Source organism: Alligator sinensis, unplaced genomic scaffold (assembly GCF_000455745.1).
Source record: "Alligator sinensis unplaced genomic scaffold, ASM45574v1 scaffold535_1, whole genome shotgun sequence".
Lineage (NCBI taxonomy): Eukaryota > Metazoa > Chordata > Crocodylia > Alligatoridae > Alligator > Alligator sinensis.
In genome coordinates this window covers 1450715-1466536 of record NW_005842157.1, presented here as the reverse complement: position 1 = coordinate 1466536, position 15822 = coordinate 1450715, and the positions used below count along the sequence as shown (strand labels likewise).

At 45.0% G+C, this 15822-nt stretch overlaps 1 protein-coding gene across 1 annotated transcript in view; it reads left to right on the top strand.

The window, feature by feature from the left end:
* Positions 1 to 3: 3 nt before the first annotated feature.
* The window catches only part of VAV3 (vav guanine nucleotide exchange factor 3), a gene marked incomplete at its 5' end in the record, with an annotated part of 298809 nt that continues 282990 nt past the window's right edge, over positions 4 to 15822 (top strand). Inside the window, one exon of the mRNA XM_025206482.1 lies at positions 4 to 174. Within this exon, the coding sequence (XP_025062267.1) occupies positions 4 to 174 (171 nt within the window). The remainder of the gene's footprint in view (positions 175 to 15822) is intronic.

The window sequence follows — 15822 nt, the reverse complement described above, 5'->3', positions numbered from 1 at the left end:
CTGATCGCCTGCCGGGTGCTGCCGCCCAACCACCGGGTGACCTGGGACACGGCGCAGGTGTTCGACCTGGCGCAGACCCTCCGCGATGGGGTCCTGCTCTGCCAGCTGCTCAACAACCTGCGCGGCCACTCCATCAATCTCAAGGAGATCAACCTCCGGCCTCAGATGTCCCAGGTAAAGGGCGCTGCTGCCAGGGGCCGCGGGGTAATGTCTTTGTGCGAATGCAGCGACGCGGCCGCTTCCCCGCGCGCCTCCCGCGTGCACTTGGCGCCGGGCGAAGTGAGGGGGAGAGGGACGCGCGTTCCCCGCTTCCCCTTCTTCGTGGCAGGTAGTGGAGCTGCTCTAGCGAGGCAGCTGCTTCCTCTGCAATCAAGAGGTACTTGACAGGAGGCTGCCTTCTATTAAAAGAAGCCACAGAGGCTCCCTTTGCCCAGCATCCCCACCCCCAGCGCCTTTTCTTTCTTTCTTTGCCTCTGTCCACATTGCCGGGTCAGCAGTCTGAAAAGAGGAACCGTGTCCTGTCAAAATGAAGACTGGAGGAAGTCGGATGCGTCCGTTACTGTTCTCCAGAGTTATGATGGACTGTCAAAGCCAGTGTCCACATGCTGCTGGCCTCTGAATGTTTCTGTCGGTGTGAATGTCAACGGGTTGCTGGCCTCTGAGTGTTTCTGAGGATGCAAGCTAGTTGCATGAGGTGGTTTTTGGTTTTTTGTTGTTTTTTTAGGGTTTTTTTTTAGCATTTGTTGTGTCCGCGCCCCCCCCCCCCCCCCCCCGCCATCCACAAAAAGACAGATGGACAAAACCTGGCATGTGACTGGGAAGAGTCTGCTCGTGTGGGGAAGTGACAGGAAACTGAAGGTTAAGGCTGAGGTTCTGTTTGTGTCCGTCTCGCGTATAGGTCGAGAAATGCAAACTGTGTTGGGACCTCAGGAGGCCAAGTTGCTTTCTGTGCCTCAGAGCCTGTTCTATTCAAATGCAGAAGCTGGGATGTCAAGGCACAGTTTTGGGCTATAAGTTTCCTGACTTCTCTGTCAGACAGGGTTGGGCCTAACATAACTCTTCCCTTCTCAGTGCTTGGGGATTTCCCTTTTGTCTGTTTTCTGACCATCCTGGGTGCAGACAAACCCTGGTAGCCCCTCTTAAACCCGCAAGTTTTGGCATAGTTGCAAGTCAGTTACAGGGCAGGACCCGAATTTTAAGCACAGATTAACTTCAAGCAAGGGAACAGTCCTGTTGAGGTCAATGGGATAACTCTGACAAAGTAGATGCTATTAGGTTGACCACCTGTTTAAAATGTAAAGGCAGGACACATGCCCACTTCCATGGATGGCACAGCTGGACCAGAGCCGAGTAGAGTGGGGTGGGTGCAGTGACGTACCGTGGGTCTCTGGCACCTGGGGGCGATGCTTGCATTTGTACCCCTACTCCTCGTCCTTCTTGTAGCAACAATGTCATGTTGCACAATAAGAACTCTGAAGGGTCTGGCTGAGGGCCATGACCCCCTTCCATCCCCCCGACAGTCCACCACTGGGCAGATGCGGGCTGCAGGCTCAGGGCTCCCTGCCCTGCTTCCCTTCCCCTGGGAGCCCCATGAGCCCCCTACCCACCCAGCAGCAGTGGGGGCACATAGTTATGCCATTGCCACTGCTCTTGGGTGGGCAGGGAGTGTCTCATCATAGTGGTGTGGGGCTCCCAGGGGCAGGGCAGGGAGCCATGAGCCCACAGCAGGCAGCCCTCATTGGCCCCCACCCTGCCCACAAATCTGGGAGGCATGTTCCCCCCACATTGCCCTGTGGGGGGGTGTGCACAGCAGTGGGGAGCTGGAACCCCCCCTGTACCTCCTGGATGAGCTGCCAGTGGCTCCATCCTGCCCCATGCCCTGGGCTCCATGCACTGCCCAGTGCCCCCAGCGCCTGACCCACTCTCTCTCTCTCTCTCTCTCTCTCTCTCTCACTGTGAGGGCCTCGATCTAGCCCCCCTACCATTTCCTACCCCCATAGACTTACCTACGGGGAGCTGCTCTCCATGCTGCCCAGCTGTATTCCCAGCCATGGGCATGTGTGTGGGTGCACACATGCATGTGGTCCCCCTTGTGTCCCACTAACTGCAGCCCCAGACAGCTAGAATGCTGCCAGCTGACAAGGGGAAACCTGTCATTTCCCATGGATCTCTGCACAACTGTGAATCTGGGACAAATGCTGTCCCGGAGTCATGCAGACTGGGACTGGGACTTGAGGTTCCCATTCTGGGACTGTCCTACCCAATTAGCGACAGGTGGTCACCCTAGATCCTATGAAAAGCTCATTTGTACGAAAACTCATGTCTCTCTGAACCAGTTAATTTCTGAGGTGTTGCCCTGCCCTACTTTTTGTCAGGTATATAGGTGAACCATCTGAACAAATCTTTGCAGGAGCAGTCTCAGTCTTTTTACATCTCTTAGCTATGTGAATTACATCATTAATCCTAATTTATTGAGCAGTTAGAATTAAGGTGAAGTTACTTTCCCAGGATAAGCTTGATTCTTTTTTTTTAAAATAGCTCTTCCTTACCCATCTAATGCCATACCTCAAACTCTACCAAGACTTATCTGAAAATACAATGACAACAAAACCCCAGTAGCATCTGATGAAGTAAGTTGCTGCTTATGAAAGCTTAAGCATCTCTGATTGGTTAACATGTGGGTGCATCTAAACGAGATGTTTACTGTGCAGTTGACTAATTAACTGCTCAGTAAATGTCTTGGTGTCTACATGTGTATCCCTATTAGGGTGCATGAAACTAATAACTCCATAGCAGGGTAGTACTTGTAAATACTTATAAAAGTACTTGTATTTACAAGTACTAGCCTGCTGTGAAGGTTTTTGTGCACAGTAGCTCGCGTGTAGACACTGCCCAGGCAGGCAGCCCCTACGCACCTCTGTAGCATGTGAAACCTGGCCGGAGCAGCCCTGGGCTGGTAGGCTGACCCCCAAGTCCCCTGCCAGCCCAGGCTTCTCTCACCAGGCTCCATGTTCTACGTACAAATAAAGTCAAGAGCAATATGCTTCGGAGTTTTTTGGTCCCAGTACACATTCAAACAGTGCACTCAGGAGCAAAAAACTCTGGAGCTATGAGCTCTGGAGTTTATTCATATGCATTAATCGCACTTGTAGATGTACCTATAAGGTGCAAATCTACTCTGTGTTTTGCCCAGCAAAACCCTCAAGCCATATAACACTCTCCATTGGTATTCTGAGTCATAAACACCTATCTTCCTTTCAGCTTGAGTATTTCTCCTAATGATTTTTTTTGGCTTTAATATGTAAAATGACTTGACTTAGAATTTTTTTAACTGGTCAATCTTGCACTAGTCTATGTGGATGGATTTCTGTGCTTCCTCAGGGACTCTGGCAAGATGTGGATTATATTTTGTTGTTGTTGCTGAGTAATGGGGTTTTTTTGGTGTTCAGGGTAGCAAAAATATTTAATATTGACTAATTTAATGTAAATAATGTGCAGTATAAACTGACTGACCTATTGCTGCTATCTTGTTGGTTTATTTCTTAATTTTTGTTTTGATATTAATAATATATAGGATTTTTTTATGTTGGACTTCAGTGAAACACGGTTTTAAACCCAGCCCCCTTTGAGCAAGTATTTTGGTTAGGGTTATCTTGCTGTTGGCTTTTATTGCCAGTCTCTAGTATGGAAATGGAAACTATGAGAAGACATTGTGAAAGTAGACGGTAAACTCATAATTCCATTTAATATGCATCATTAAAGTGAATAGAAACTACAACAAATATTGTCATAAGGGAGAGTATACTTCTAAGTAACTTTAAAATGTTCATTTAAAAATGAGGCTTGGCAACCTTTGACCTGCAGGCTGGATTCCATCTGAAAAGAGTTTGGATCCAACCTGCTAAGGTATGATACAGTTCAGAGTTACATGTGGGGATTGGATGCATGCAGCTGCACTGTTCTGTCTATCTACTCTGAAGCCCTCCTTGCTGCTGTCTTGTGCATGTGGTTACCCTTGCCACAGAATTTGCTACTTTCTATTGCCATTTAGGATGGGGATTGATGGTGAGGATAAGTGCATGCAGCTTGAAGGGACTGGAGATTTGTGGCCCACAGAAGGTTGATGACCCTTGTTTTAAAACATTAAGAGGCCCCAATAGTTTATACTATCTTAATCTGTTTATTGTAGCTCATTATGCAGAATTATCATCCAGCCTCCACTTATCATTGGTGTTAGCAGACATAGGTGTGTATATGGTTCATGTAAATTTTACTGTCATCTTTTGGCCCACGGCCACTGGTGGGTGTCAGTTATTTTCTTTTTCTTTCCATTTCCCCATATTCAGGTTGACACATGAATGTATTGACTGCAAAATATTTCCAGCAGCCTACAATGCACTGTAACAATATAACAAGTATATTGTAGTGAGTCAAAATGAAAACCAGTGTAGTAAATGCATATTTTATAATGTTTCAGGGATATAGCTTATAGCCGTGTTGGTCTAAGAAGCAGAAGCAGATAAAACTCTCATGGTAGAGGCGATATTCTTTCTTTGCAAGCTTTCAGATCCAAACACCCTTCTTCAGGCAGAGGAGAGTTCAAAGATTGTAAAAGTTCTGCTCCCTGCCCTTGAATCTTTGAACTCTCCTCTGCTTGAAGAAGGGTGTTTGGATCTGAAAGTTTGCAAAGAAAGAATATTGCCTGTAGCATGAGTTTTGTCTGCTTCTATTTTCTAATTTATTTTTTAAAATACTTCCAAAAAATAAAATAGAATTTGATTTTATATAGAAGAGTGGCACACACTATGGTTGGATGGTAGAGAGATTTAAAGGACAGATATTTTGAATGGAACAGATTCAATTGAAGTTCCCCAACCTATAGCACACATCTCTGTAAGTAACAGATATATAAGTATTTGCTGGATTGGAGCAGAGCATTGGTTCATCTAATCTGGCATTCACCTTCTGGCAGTAGCTTGTAACTGAGGTCTTTGAGGGAAAATTCTATCTCCCTCCTGCCTCTTTGCCTCAATTGCCAGGTCTTCCAGTTCATAATACATTTAGCCATCCTCCATTGCTGTTGGCAGAATATGCTTTCAGGGTTTCTGGCTGAACCTTGCAGGCAATCTGACTTTTTTCCCCTTAATGAAAAGTTTAATTATTGTTATTACTGTAGCTTGCATAACTGAACAATTTATAAATTAAACGTTGGATGTGACTTCATATTAACTTTTACATATTATTCTATCTATTAAAAATGTAAATATATTATACTTAATAAAGTAAAGAAGATTTCTCATTATAACATTGAGTATTTTCTGGATTAGTAACTAATCAATTCAACTATGGCTAAGAATTAATTATAAGTAATATATATTTTTCAGTGGATATCTGCATATGTATTTGTCTGACATCAGTGGTGCAGTAAGTTTTTCACAGATATGTTTTAGTCAATGGAAGTTTTAACACTGACTTCGAAGGGCTCAAGATTTAACTAGAGTTTGCTAGGTTTGAAGGGCTTCTGGCAAAGTGGTGAGAACACACTTCCCACTCTTCTTTCTGTGAGAAAAGAAGTTGGCCCCTTGCCGAGATGTTCTCTATCTTAAAGAACCATGCTATCAGATTTTGGAAACAACTGTCTTTTGGATGTGTTTAAAATGCACTGGATAAACTGAAAATTAAGGGTCAAATTTTGAGAGGGCTTTAGCATTCTAAAGCAGTGGTCAGTGCTAACTCCTAGTCAAGCCTTAAGCCAGTGGGGCCAATCTTTTTGGCTGTATGCCACAAATAAGTCCTTCACCCTCCTCAAATGCCACTCCGATCCATTTCTCCTTCCTGATCAGCTGTTCTGTTTTCTGCTCCCTGCCCTATCTACCACTGTGCTGTATGTCCCTTCCTTGATCTACCATATGGCACATAGAGAGGCTGCCTGTGGCACACGTGCCACAGGTATGCCACCCCTATCCTAAGGGATTTGAGGTTACCCTTTGGGAAATATTCAGTTTGTAGGATGGGTCCTAAATTTGAAGAGCTGTTAGAAGCAGTAATAATTGCAAGCCATCTAATAGATTCCCTGCACTATGTAATGTCTGCATCCTCAAAATGCCTTAAACATTAGATAGCTCTTCTGTTCCTGTGAGGTTTTGTGGAATAATTCTGTTCTTCAGTAAAAGGGAGATGATAGGCACAGAGACATCAGATGCCAGTGGTTGACTTGGAATTAGAACTTGTGAGGTCCTGGATTCTGAATCCACCCTGAAATATCTTGTGTCACACATTAACTGTTTGTACAGATAGCTCTGCTTGTGTAGTTTGAACCTTGTACAGCTTTTGTGCTTCTTTTATAAAATCGGTGTTACCAATTCTCCACAGGCACAGAGGGCTTCAGTCACAATTTTTGGAAAGCAAAACCATGAGAATGTAAGATGCTCCATGCAATGGTCTACAGTCTAAATGAAGGCTTACTAAACTGCAAGCTCAGCTAGTCTGAGTTCCAGCCCAAGCTCTTTCTCTGACTCATGCTGACATTCACATGTCCTTCATGGTCTTTTTTGCGAACCCGGCTTTTATGCCTTGAAATAGCTATCATTCACCAGTTTTATAGAGAAGGCAATTGAGAACTAGCATGTCAAGCAGAGCTGGGAATAGGCCCCTGCTCTTTTGTATAAGGGTTGGGCTTCCACCACTTTGCTACAGTTCTTCAGAAGCTGTATAGCAAATAAGGTGCTTCTATAGTCTGTTAACACTCTGTCTCCCTCTTGTCACCCTTCAGCAGTTGTACTGTGTATATAAGCTTGTGACTGCTACTGCTTTCACAAAAATGATTATTTAGATTAACAGAGGCTTATAACTTTTAAATTTTGTCCCCACATATGACTTAAACAAAGCATTATTCCATGTAGCCAGTCTGCCTGTAATGCCTAGACTACAATTTGTGCTCAGAGGCAGGAATAGAAACCAAGAATCTTGATGCCCAGCATTCCATCACTGTCTCACAAATATTTGTGTGACCCACTGATGATGGCTGTTCTGTCTTTCCCTGTACGGGCTGGTCTACATAGAAAATAACAATGTGTCAGTCTGCTCCATCGTGTGCCCCAGTTACTCTCATTACTGAGATGGGCATGCTCTGTGGACCTAAAGATTGTGGATTCAGACCTTCCTGTAAGCCCACTTGGAGGGGGCAATGTGTGTAAAAGTTAGTGCAAAAACCCTAGAGCTCTTGTTTGACTAGTTTTCTATTGTAAAGCATTTTAATCAGAAGGAAATTTGCTTATTGGGCTAATATTGGTTGCATTTTCATTTTTTGTATTTAATTAATGGGAATTATCTTGTTAAGAATCAATTTTGGTGGTGTGCGTATGTTTATGACTGAGCAACTTAATTCAGTACATTTATCTTTCCAAAAAGTAAGATTTTAGAAGTTTAACACAGGCATTTATGAAGGCCCAGAGGTGTTGGAGTATAGCTAATGAGTTACAGAACCTTTTACCTGGAGGTCAGTAGTTTAAATCGTCCCTAGTATTGCAGGGATGAAAAGGTTGCTTATTTGTTAGCACCTACATGGGATCACTTTGGCAAGTCCCAATTTGACCTCCCACATGGCAAATTCACAAGAGTGCTTTTTACTGGACTGGAAGCATGTTTGGGCAGGGATTCTTTCATATGCGTTTTCTCTGAGACCATGACTGTTGAGAGCTCCTGCAAGCTCACTTTTGTCCAGTATAATGCTCTTTTTGGATGTGACTCCTGGTATTTGAACATTAGGCTTGTTAATAATACTGCATAGTCTGTCTGGTGTTGTGTAGAACAAATAGAGCTGTCCTGTTGCCAGTATATTTCTGACTATGCTTCTAAGTCTTCTAGATGTTTGGGAGGGAAATAATGAAGACATGTTTTACAAAAAATTGCAGAGCTCATAGTATGATGCCTTGCAGTGTCAGTTTTTTCTGAGAAATCCCAACAATACCAGCTGACCTTGAGTCATAAGGATGCAACTGCACAATCTCGTGTCAGAATGTTTTGCTCTAATATCGTGGTGATTTCATTTCATGACAAACTTTCTTTGGGACTGAATTATGCTGGTGGAAATCATAAAAATCTAAATGATCTGTAACTGTTAGCTTGATCTTAATGTTTAATCTGGATTATACCACATTTCAGATGTACCATCATCAGAAATATGGACCCTAAACAAATCATCAACTTCTGACTAAACTCTTTGCTTGTAACACTTACCTTTCATCTTTGGTTCTTTGTGAATTAGTTTTGAAATAGCTCTTGCAAGGAGTTCTTTAATTTGAGAGTGATTACTAAACAGGAAAGCTGCAATTGATGTAATATTAGCATGGGCGTTTGCAAAAAGGGATGTTTGTTTAAATTATATACTGCATTTACTCCCATGTAAGTCAAGAATTTTTCCCACCAATCAGCATGGGGGGGAAAGCCCCTTGTCTTATTTTCATGTACAAAGTGTGTGTGTGTGTGTGTGTGTGTGGGGGGGGAGGGAGGGGGGTGGAAGCAGGTAGCTGCTATGGCTCTGACTCTAGACCCGAGCCTGGGTTGTAGCCACAGTTGGACCCACAGCGGCCTCCTGTCCCATCCCCCCTGCCACTTCCCCTCTGTAGCTTCTTCCTGTCCCCCTCTTCCTGCTCCCCACCCTTTGTATCAGTCTCAGATCAGCTCTGGGGTCTTTCCCCTTCTCCTGCCCAGCCAATCAGCAGTGCTGACACTGCCGCAGGGCCAGACAAGGGCTGATCTTCCATGTACTGTGCTCTGGGCTCTAGGATGAAGCTACTTGAGCAGTATCTGACAGGGCATCTGGGGTGGGGGGAAGGTTAGGAAGTGGCAGAGACTGGGGGGAGCTGGGGATGGGGAGGTACAGGTGGCAGGGGCAGCAGGAAGGTTGCAGGGAGAAGTGGATGAGGCAGAGGGTAAGGGGGCTGTCTGACCCTTCCCCCTCTCCTGCCACCTTGACCTTTTTCCAGTCACTGCTTTCCCTGCTGTAGCAGAGAGAGCTGGGATTCGAGGCAATCCTCCAACACTTAGATTCTATACCAGGAAAATTATAACAAATGTATAAATTCTCCATATATAGAATCTAATTACTGGAGGTGGGGATCTTGTATTCTATTAAATACGGTGTATAAAATAACATTTTCTATGATTATTCTAAAATAATAAGCAGAATAACCCAAAGTTTATTTTTAAGCTTTGTAACATTTAAATCTTATTATCTTATTTTGGAGGGAGTAGTCTTTTTTTTTTTTTTTTTTTTTTAATAACCATCTAAATAACTTCTTTCATTTGATTAATGTCATTCTGTCTCTAGGTTATATTTGGGTGTAGCAACCAAGCTTTAGAGAGAGATTTTTGAATGCTAGAATGGGAATAAATCTGATTTATATCCATTAAACCGTAGTATGGGACCAGAGGATTTGCATGAAAAACATAAAGGAATTTATAATAGTATTTGTCCCCAAAAGTCAAGAATATATCTCCATTTTTACTTATAGTTTCCTTTTATATTTGATTTCTTAAAGAATGAGTTGTGACAGTAAGAACCCTTCTAGAGAGAAACTTGACGAACTGGTGAGCCACTCATGAGAACTGTTTTTTGCTGTTATTTTGGCATTGGGCTGCTGAGTCCTGGGAGTTCTTAATGGGGTATGTCTAGATTTTCACATGATTTATTTTTTGTTTATAGAGCTCATTTGGCATGGAGGACCAAGAAAGTTTAGGAGTGATATAATTTTTGATCAGTTTTCTGTGAAGAAGAAATTTATATGAAGGAGAAAAAGTAACATGGACTCGTTTATAATTTTTGTTGAATCTGCAGCAATTCTTGAGTATAATTCATATTACTGGTAATCTTGATAAACAAGTGTAGAGAGGTGACTTCAGTCCTCATCATACAAACTTTTATACTTTGCTTAACTTTCTTCATGTAATTAGTTTTACTAGTTACATTAAGCATGCATATAAATGCCTGCAGAATTTGAGGCCTTGTAAAATAAATAATTTAAACAGAGACAGAGATGTCTATAAAGACAATGTAGCTGTAACCCGATCTGTCCATTTTACTCAAATAAAAAAAAAGGAATATATAGGAAAAGTATTGATCTAGCTCTTTGTATCTAACTTTCACTCTGTCACCAATTGCAATTTGCTCTACCAAAAAATGGGGGGAAATAAAAACATGCATCAGGCTGAGTTCCAAAGGAAACATGCAATCATAATATTTTTAAAGTTTCTTTATTACATAATTAATTATTCATAATATAGCAAGTACATGATGAAAACCTTATCTCAAGTGGTACCCTATACACCAATTTTATTGTGCTGTTAAATGTTGGCACTAAAATGTTGCTGTTGGTCTACAGATCCTGTAATGTGTGTCATTGCAGAGAGTTTACTATCTATACAGGCTTTGAGGAAACATTTGATTAGAGAGCCACTTATGCTGTGTGCTGTTCTGTCAAACAGAAGCCAAGTTATCTTCTGATCCTAAGTTGATAGGAGTGGAAACATTGTGCTGTAGTTGGGAGGGGAAAGAAAGAGAAGAAAAGAGAAGGGACTGGATAGATAATGGGCAGGCAGAGGTAGTAAATGTATGAGGAGGAGTGCTGTGAGCAAGAGAGATTAGGATTTTGGGGATTGAAAAGAAAATTGTTTAAAATTCATGCCAAGATAAATACTGCAAGCCAGACTTGAATATTCTGTGTTGATTTTTTAGGAATTACATGTCACTAAATGTCCATTGTAACATGCTGAGTAGGAAACTAGAGCTATAGCATCCTAGAAGCTTAATTATCAGGGCAGTAACATTTGACACCATGGCAATCTCCTAGAGTACATCTGGATTTAAATAGCAGGAAGATAAAGGATCTTGGATTTCTGGCCTTAATCTTTTTCTCTTGAAGGTCAAAAGAGAAAACTAGCAAAGGGAAAAATATAGGAGCAAAAAGGAATTTGAGAAAGAAAAGAAGGTAATGTGATATAGCGATGACAGTGGAAATGTTTAATTACTGGAAGGGGAAGGAATCAGAAAATAGTTTAGGAAGTATAACATTGTCAGGTGATGGCAGCAGCAACTTGAAGGAAACTGAGTGAGTGGCAATGTTGTGAGGTGACTAGGTGATGGATATGGCAGGTATAAGCTAGGTTTATGGCAGCTGTGAGAGAGAGCTTTGTATCTAAGGGCAGGCTTGACTAGGGAGGGAGACATGAGCTGCTGAGAGACAGAGAAAAGACATGAAGTATATAATTTGATAGAACAGTAATGGTTAAATGAAAGAGGAAAATTGAGAGGTATGGGATAGAAAATGATAAAGAAAAAAAGGAGGCAGAAAGATGATGCTACTTAATGGTATTATTATTTTTGCTGATGTGGGGTGGAGTATTGAGGTATTCAAGACTGCCAGGAAATCGACTGACTGTGGTAGGCACAGGGAATGTATCTACATAACCTTCTTTGTGTTGTATATGCTGTTGTGAAAACCTTTCTTCATTCCTTAGCTCCATATTCTCATTAGTAAATATGTCTGGAAGGTTGGGGCTGCGTGTGCCTATTTTGGGCTGCTGTGGGTGAGAGTGCTTAAATGGAAAGGACAGGGTGAACCATTTGTGTCCATAGGCCCTCCTTGGTGGTACAAGTGTTAAGAGACAGTTGGGCAAGGGTTACTGAAAGGACCACACTCACTAAGACCTGGTTAGAGGTCTGCAGTACAGTGCCTTTGAACCAGAGTGAAAGAGGAGAGGGCAGTGAAGATTTCAGGGGGGCCTGTTTGGTTCACAAAGAAATGCAGGCATGAGCCACACAGAAACTGTTAGCCACCTCTGTTATTAAAGGGGGTTGCTAAGTGTGAATCAACAGAGGTCTTGGGACAACTGATACAAAGACCGGGACAGGAGTGAGGGTCAGAGGTAAAAAGCAGGGATCCAGGCTTTCCATTCACCATGGAAAAACATGGTAAAATGCAGATTTTCTCTTTTTAAGAAGAAAAAACAGATTTTAAAGGAGAAAAATGTGGGAAACAGTGGGTTTCCCCTTGCAGGCTGGCAGAGTTCCAGCCTGGAAGGGGCTGGGGGGGAACGAGAGGAGGGTGATCAGGCAGGGGGCACCACGTGGCAGCCAGGCAGTGTGGAGAGCAGCTCCTGCAACTCTCTGCAGGTAAGTTGGGGGTGGGGGGAGAGGGGAAGTGAAGCCCCTATAGTGAGGGAGGGAGGGAGTTTGGCAGGGCTGGGACTGCTGCTGCTGCCCAGCTGGGGTGGTGGGTAGGGCTTGAGGCCCAGAGCCAGGGTGGGAATGTGCAGCTACAGGGCCCAGCTGGGGGGCAAAAAAAGACCCGCGGGTGGGTTGTCTGGGGTGGGGGGGGAGGGTTGGCTCCCTGCCACTGCACACTCCTGGGGGAGGGCATGGGGGGCATGTGCTCCCCAGATTTGTGTGCAGGGAGGGGGTGAGCTGTCTGCTGCAGGTTTGGCGCGCCCCACCCTGCTGTCCTCCCCTCAGAGTTTCTGCAACTTGGTAGGCGAGACCCAGCATGGCAGGACAGGGTGTGGAGGTTTGGTGGTGCCACTGGGAGCCCTGCACCTCCATGGGGACATGTGCCCTGCCGATGCCAGGCAGGCAGGGGTAATAACACTGCTCTGCCACCCTTACTGCTGCACAGTGGGCAGGGAGCGCCTCACCATGGTGGTGGTGCAGGTCTCCTGGTGGTGGCACTGAGCCTCTCCACCCTGCCCTGCTCTGTCCTGCTGTTCCAGGGTCCCACCTGCTGGGCCACAGAAGCAGCAGGGTGTGGAGCCTTGAGTCTGCAGTGGACAGTCTGCATCCGCCCCCACCATGGACTCTGCTCCAGCTGTGTCTCCTGTGGGGGAGGGAGAGCTGGGCTCCGCGCTCTGCTTTGGCTGCAGTAATGGCTGCTTCCTATAGGTGGGCAGCCGGGGCTTGGGTGCTGCTGGGCGGGGGGTGGAAACAGGGAGCTGTGGACCCAGGTCCCTGGCCCTGTAGCCCTGGCAGCTGGGGACCCCCTTTGGCAGGGCTGGGGGAGGCGGGGGGGCGTGGGTGGGGAGTGAGGAGTACCGGCAGGGCTAGATGGCTGTGGGTGGGTAAAGAGGGCCACTGGCAGGGCCAGGGGGCTGTGGGTCAGGAGTGAGGGGCAATGGCATGGGTAGGGCACTGGCATATTGGGGCTGCTCAGTGTGGCAAAGCAATGAGGGTGGACAGCCGCAGCTGGATCCTCATCCTGGTAAGTGAAGAGGGCAGGGGGAGCTGTAATCTTTCCATGGTAAAAAACCCAAAATTAAATGCCCAAACTTTATAGGTATTTAGAATTGATTTTATTATAGTGATTGACTAATTTAGAACGCTTTGTGACAAAGAAAATATGAATTGCTTTCTTTTCTTTGAATTGTGAAATAACTGGTTCATCTGGCACGACTGCTTACAAGATGCAGAGCAGATTCTTAATAGCAGATTTTTATTTTGACTTAATAGCAAGACTTTGTCTATTTAGATTAAGGCAAAACATATTCTTGCTATGTGAATACCATTGACCCTAACTCCAATTTGTGGTTGAGTAAGAGCGTATCTTTTAGAAAGGCACTCAGTGAAATGTCACTTTCATTTTTATATTAAAGACTGTAGCAAACTTCTGGGTAATCTGAAAAGCCAGAAGACCTGCAGGCCATGTCCACATCAGCGTGGACATTTATATCCTCAGGGACAAGAAGCAGTGGTACACGTTGTGCTGCTGCCAGTTGTCCCCAGGGACCACTTGTGCCACACACCCTCTGGTGTGTGGCAGGTTACCTTGGGTAGAATAGGGGAGGCTGGGGCCAGCACTGGAGCTGGGGGGCTCCTGGAGCTGTAGCAGTGGTGATCCTGCCCCTTGGAGCCTGGCGGGCAGCTGGAGTGTGACTCTGGCTTTCCAGGCTCTGGTTATGGGCAGTGCACGCTGTCCCCGCATGTGCTGCCCTGCTTTTCCTTTTTTTTTTTTTGCGCAGGTTTTTTTTGACCCCTGGATCTCCTGGGCTAGGGACAGACATATTACACATAAACCAGTTTAAGTGATCAGAAACTGGTTTAAACCTGTAACAGAACAGACGTTTAGTGCAGATAAACCAGTTTGAAAATGGCTGAAACTGGTTTGAGATAAACCGGCTTGAATGTAGTATCAGACTTAACTGATTTGGCTCAAACCTGTTTATGCAATCTGTCCCAGGCCCCTTGTTGGTTTAAGGTAAACAAGACTCCCCCAGCATCCTGGCATGCTCTCTGGGCTGGATGGGGCTCTTTGTTCCAGAGCAGGGCTAGCCCCTCACTTCTGCTCCCTGGCTGGAGCTCTGGCAGACATTAGGGTCTTCCTGGCTTCCCCCTGCCCTACTCCCTCCTAGCTGCTTGCTGAACAAGCAGGGATTCCACCCCCCCCACCATCTCCCACAGCACAGACCCCAGCTTCACAGACCCTAGGCATGTAGTATGCTAGCTGATGCTGAGAGGGGTGTGTGTGTGTGTGTGTGTGTGTGTGTGTGTGTGTGTGTGTGTGTGTGTCTCCAGTTTCACTGGGACAGGCAGACAGAACAGTGACCGCGTAGGCCTTTTTGGAACGAATGGCTGGTAAGCTGTTTAAGAAGAGTTTGAACTAATGAGAGAGGCTATTGTTTTGCTGATGAGGTGATAAACATTGTTATCAGCCCCCTGCTGGCTTGATCATCTCTCAGTTTGCTGCAGACAGTATAAAGAAGCAGGGAGGGAGATTGAAAAGCTCTCTATCATCAACAGATGCATGCACTGCACCCCCCACCCCCTTGCCTTAGAGTGCTAGCCTGGGGCTGGGGGCCGGGAACACTCCTGCCCCTTGAGCAGCCATCAGGAAAAAGCCTGGGATGGTGCAGGCAGACCTCCCAAATCAGAGGTCCTGCTGGGGCCTGACCATGCCCCCCTCAGCTCAGCTCCCTGCAGAAGGGAAGGGAGGGCTGCTCTAGTACCCCCCAGCTTCTAGCCTGAGCCACTGCAGGCATGTGCCTGAATTTCCTCAGTCCAGAGAGAATGTCTGTCCAGTTACAAACCAGTTCAGCCTAGCCAGGTTAGACTAACTTGCAAAGATTGAATCAATTCAGGCTCAGGCTTTTTGAATGTCTGTCCCTAGCCCTGATGTACCTGAGCTCCGAGTTGCAGTAACATTATCCTGTAAGTCTGGAGTTGCAGGACAACAGCAGTTCTGCTAAATCTTAATAAATTGTATGAAGGTTTTGTGATACAGACACACCTGGAATTTAATTTTTGACTTAATCTTCTTTTTCCTTCACAACTGAGACTTTTAGGCTGTAGAACTAAAGCAGTAGCTTATGATGAACCCTCATGTGCTTTCTGAATTGGGAAAGAGACTCTTTTTTAAATACAAATATAACATTCTCATTGAGGTTTGATTTTTCCCCCCCCCTCCCCCCCTGAATCTCCTTTTAATAATTAAAATACAAATGCAGATTTTGTAGGGGCTGGAGTAAAATAGGTAAGCTGGAGTACAAATATACTAGAGCATTTGACAAATGAGGGAGTAGTAAACGGGTCTTATTAAGGAGTAAATGTTTAGATAGGCTTTAGGCTTCTAGGAGGTATTGAGGGGTTTTGCTGCTTTGTGTATTGCAGGGTTTCACAGTCCCACTGAGATCAAACAAGGAGCAACAGGGCACCCTTCTTCATTGTACAAAGAAAAGGCTTAATTGAATGCTCTTCAAGCATACCAGCAGGTAGCATCATGACACAAACACAACACAGGATGGCCCCACCAAATGGTGGGAGTGCAAGTACACAGCCAC